We start from the raw sequence: 4,940 nt of genomic DNA on the forward strand, positions 1-4,940 counted from the left end.
ATGCATAGATGAACTTTCTAATTATTTATTTTTATTTGGGCTTTCATCATTAGTTTTCAATGGATATCACTCATAACATAATGTACGATACATCTTAATGCACACGAAAACGGAAAAAAACTGTGATCTTACTCTACGTATCTCAGAAATTGTGCCACTTGCATACACTGTAAGGGCGTGTCACTATCCCAAGTGAGATGAGATTATTTTCACCGATCTGTTCGAAGGCCCATTTCGACATTTTCCCAACGGATTCGTTGCTGTCAGCCTAGGAATGTTGTTCCGAGCGTACGGAAACGCATATGCCCAACGAAATCCTAGCAAAACCGTTTCTTTCCTGACCTTGTGAGGGAGATAACTCGCTGCCCTCCAAAAATGCCTGTGCGTTTCCTTCGCCTGCAGCTGCAAATCGAACCTGGTCAGCGAGGGTACGCAAACACCGGAACGTATTACGATAATTGCTGAACGGGATTACAGCGACGGTTCGAGGCTCGGGGTGTGGCAGGCTTCTATCGAACGATATGTGCGTGGCAGGATCTGGTTTCCGACCGGAAGTCGAATTACCTCAACTATTATCGTGTTCTGGCGCCTCCTTGGAAAAAGCACTTTTAGCTGTTGCGGGTTGACGGTAGGACGGATCATATTTCCCCACGAGAGCATAGTGCCATTCCTGAGGTTGCCCTCGTAGCGGTCGGAATCGGAATTCTCGCCCATAAATGATTGCCGGTAAGTGGAATGCAGATTTTGATTTTAACACTTCGTGCAACCCACGGAAGCCCGCTAAGCCACAATCATGCTGGTTGTTCGTCATTTTACTGCCGGGCCTCAAAACGAGGGTTTCGAGTGGCCGAGATTACCATCAGGATTACGGAGGGATGGATATGCTAGGCAAGGGAGGGTGAGCATACAATCTGCGGAGTAGGAAAATGGAAATTGCTCTCTCGTATTAGCGGTGTTATCTTCACTAACCACATAAATATTATCCATTAGTCGAACGTCGGCCGTGAACGAAGCCCGCAAACATTCATGGTTTGTGAGTTACTATACGTTGTATAAAACTAACATGTTCACGAATTTGATGATGATCGCTTTGAATTGAAAACAATAGCCTGAAATTGAATAAAAATCGCACTAGTTAATTTATTCCAAACTAATGATTCTGTTCGCGATATACCCATCACTTCCGGTAGTGTAGGTTCAACGAAGCTCTCTTAGTAAAATGATGTGCATATCGCTAAAGCCTATTGTTTATTGATAATTCTAAGTAATGGATCCGGATTCCGGTGATTCATAGTCTACAAAAACCAGTTCGCCTTAAAGCTATCTATATCTGTAAGGGACTAACTTAAACATTCATTTTGGTTTGATTCATTTCATTATAATCTTTAACTTGACGTATTTGAAATGTTAGTAGTTAGCACTAGTAAACAAATGTTCATAGTAACGAACTATCTACAAGATATTGAAATAATGCTGCATTAAAATGTTGCCTGATGATGTTTTTGAATTTTGGAAACATTTCCCGAAATCGGATTGATGAAGAATTAGATTGTATTCGAGCATGTTTTTGCAATTTGTATCACTTTTAAATCACCGTTTTCCTTAATCTTGTTGCATACTCATCCGTCTGAAGGAATGATTTGTCGTATTTCTAAGACCTATTGCCAGAGAATTTATTTTGCTACTAGCCAATCCACCACCGGCTCGCGTACTGAAGAATGGGTTCAATGTTTGAAATACTCATCCTATAGAAGATTGAACACTTCTATAAGCAACCGGTGCTTATCAACTAGGCTAACGTTATCTACCACCGAAGCAATAGCATGCTCAAAACGCATTTGCCAGTATTGCGATCGTACTCGAGCGTGCGCGATCGCGATGCGGGATACTTCTGGCTCGTTTCACTGCTCAGTTCCTGTCCCTGAGTCCGGTACGGAATAATCGATGATTGATCTGCACATTTGCGTTCGTTTTTGGCTGCGTGTTGTTGTATCGCGTGACCGATAAGCAAACCCCTCCAAGCGCCAGTCTGCCTGCCGATGCTGTGCGTTATTCGGGAGAAGTGTTAAACGGCTAGACAATTAGATCGAGGCGGATCACCTTGCGGAAAAACCGGTCAAGTTCCGTGATGATTAATAGCGAACAATAATTGTGTTAAGAGAAACAACGCTGTAGTTAGTGGCGTCACGGGAACACAAATTTCACTCCGGAGCCCGTGCAAAGTGTTCTAAAGCCGCTCGCTAAACTGGGACAGAACAATCGGTGCATTTGTTTTAGTTCCCACGAGCGCAACGCCCGCTTGCTTTAAAGTATTTAAAACATACACCGGCGATCGCTGTTCGCCTCAGTCCGTGCGAGTGCTGCTAGCTGGCAAGTTTTGTAGGCGATTTGTAAAAAGAAACCCAGTGCTAGAAAGATATTACAAGCAACCATTTCTCAACCATGGAGTCTAGCAAGTGTTTGTTGCTGTCGGTGGTGTTTATTATTTCTGTTTTCGGAACCATTTCTGTGGACGGTGCTGCCCTTGGACGAGCGCCGCGTCAGCTAAGCAGTTTGCTCACGCTCAGTGGAGAATCGAATGCAAGAATAGAAAATGGTAAGCAAATGTGCGAAAATTACAGCAACCCCGCAACTATGCCTTGGAACGTATTCTAACAACATATCGATCCGATTCTGATTTTCCCCATCGGGCAACAGGCACCATCATCTGTGACACCCTCAAGTGCCCCGAGGAATCGTTCAAGTGCGTGATCGTCAAAAACTCCACCAAGGACGACGTGAACAAAATCCAAGTAACGCGCGAATGCCTTGATCCGGCGGGCAAGGCGACGGCCAAGACGCTCACCACCGAACAGTCCAACTTCCCCGGTCAGCAGTTCGAGAGCTACGCCGAAATCGATAAGAATGGCAACATTGCATCGTTCGACAACCGCGGCAACACGTACAATCACTCCGGTTCTGGTGACATTCATTCGTATCTGTACGACCAAATAGAAGACCTGCACAAGGCAATACTCGATCAGCTGAGCAATGCGGGTAATCCGTTCGCCGGGAAGTGATTCGGCGACGGAGGCTATAGGTCAATAAAATTCGCCCAGGATTCGTTTGCATGCGAGCAATAAAGATGTCTTTAGTTCTAACGTTTATGTCGCGTCAAGGCAGTGAGTTTCAAATATAGGATTACATTCGAAAGAACCATTCAATAGGGCTTCGGATTTTGATACGTCAACGTTCGTGATTCTCGATGGTACATCATTTACAATACCTCGCCTAATTGGCACATTTCGCGAAACAAGTCAGCTCAGAACAACTACCGCGTTCGATGGGAAGTAAATTTACTCGTCAACTGCTGATGAATATCATCACGCTAGTGAGGGCCATTGTTAAGGCGTTTGCCATAGAGTGAGGAACGAGGGAAATAGCTCCGGATAAGTGTGAGAAACAACATGAAGTTTCTTATCAAGAATCACAATCGATGGGTTTTAATTAGAAGCTCTTATTCAATGTTTCAAGGTGAGAGGTTAGTTTTCTCGATAGCACTGACCGCCCGCAATCGAGAAGACTAGCACATATCAGCTAGCTTTTATCGGAACAACTTTGAGTAATAGGCCTCTATTACTTATTACCATCTGAATAGAGCAATGCACTCTATATTTATTTCGGAGTTTTTTTTTGCTTGAGTTTTTTTTCTACATTGAAAGAGAAACGAAACAATGTAATAGAAACATATGTAACAAGGTAAAAATTTATCACAACTAACCACTTTAAAGACAACTTACACGTAAATAAAATGATAAGAAAATAAGGAAACTGGTGCATGCAATTAATAGGTTAATTTTATTTGTTTATTTTACTATATTTTACAAACTTGTTAATAACTTGAATAAGAATCGTATGCGTGTCATAACGTGTACATTCCTTGTCTGCTCCATTCACTGTTCATTGTAATCTTCCGAATAACATTGTTATATTTTTTTTCATTAAGGTTTTTATTATTGCGTTACTATCTGGAAGAGCACTTGCATTACTGTTTACTAAATGTACGTATTCACGCAATTTCGCTCAATGAGCATATTTTTGTTAAATATATTGATTTGTCGTTCGCGAAACACAGACTTGAAACATAAATGTTCTGTACAAAAAAGCAATGTTTAAGTACATCCGTACTCCGTATGAATCGAACAACTCGCAAGCAATTAACAATATCACCTTTCATAATCGCTCAGCAGAATGTGTGTTTGTCTTGGCAACCGTTTTGTATGTTACAAATGTTAACGAGGAATGAAACAAACCTTCATCCCATAAAATATGACTGGCATCTGATTGTTGAGATTGACACCGATCCGGGGGATACAAATGTGTAAGTTTACTGTTTCTTGAACGGTATCATTTGCATATTTGCATTATTGCAGATTAGCACGCCAATCGCAAGTGGGAACAGAAACACTATTCCATTATTTCCCCTTTTGTTTCCGTATCCTATCTCACGAATGATTGGAAGCACGTTTTTGGTTCGTTCGATATAAAACAGAAAAAAAATCTATTTTAGGCATGTTAGGTGTATCCTCAATGATTCATTCACAAGAGATCCGAAAGAACTAGTTGCATCCTGAAACTCATGTGTAGTATGTCTGTGAAATCTTTCGTTAAGCTCTACCTCATTTCAATCAATGTTGTTGGCTCAAGAAGTGCTCTATTACAACGAATTGAAAAATATTTTTGTAATGCAATGAAACGGGAACGTAACGTAAATTTTTTTATTTTATTGTACTGCATATGATTTTGTTATGCTATATATTTACATTATAAAGTAATTTAGCGTCATAGCGAGATATTTCTAATGTTGGTAAAAAAATATCAATCGGTTTTTATTCAATCAACATATATCATTTCCTCAACCTGAATTGTTGTACCTGCAGTGCAGTGTAAATAAATAATAT

General features: G+C 41.0%; 1 protein-coding gene across 1 annotated transcript; it reads left to right on the forward strand.

Moving 5' to 3' along the window:
- The first annotated feature begins 2,442 nt into the window (after positions 1 to 2,442).
- LOC128724289 (uncharacterized) lies at positions 2,443 to 3,118 on the forward strand. The gene is made up of 2 exons (XM_053818017.1): positions 2,443 to 2,596; positions 2,698 to 3,118. Exons 1-2 carry the CDS (start codon positions 2,443 to 2,445, stop codon positions 3,057 to 3,059), a joined length of 516 nt encoding a protein of 171 aa, XP_053673992.1. The 3' UTR covers positions 3,060 to 3,118.
- The last annotated feature ends 1,822 nt before the right edge of the window (positions 3,119 to 4,940 follow it).

Source organism: Anopheles nili, chromosome 3 (genome assembly GCF_943737925.1).
Source record: "Anopheles nili chromosome 3, idAnoNiliSN_F5_01, whole genome shotgun sequence".
Classification (NCBI taxonomy): domain Eukaryota; kingdom Metazoa; phylum Arthropoda; class Insecta; order Diptera; family Culicidae; genus Anopheles; species Anopheles nili.

Excerpts from the sequence above, each read along its gene's own strand:
- LOC128724289 (XM_053818017.1), top strand. The coding sequence starts at position 2,443 with ATGGAGTCTAGCAAGTGTTTGTTGCTGTCGGTGGTGTTTATTATTTCT. Across the intron at positions 2,597-2,697 it reads GAATGCAAGAATAGAAAATG|GCACCATCATCTGTGACACC; the intron begins GTAAGCAAATGT and ends ATCGGGCAACAG.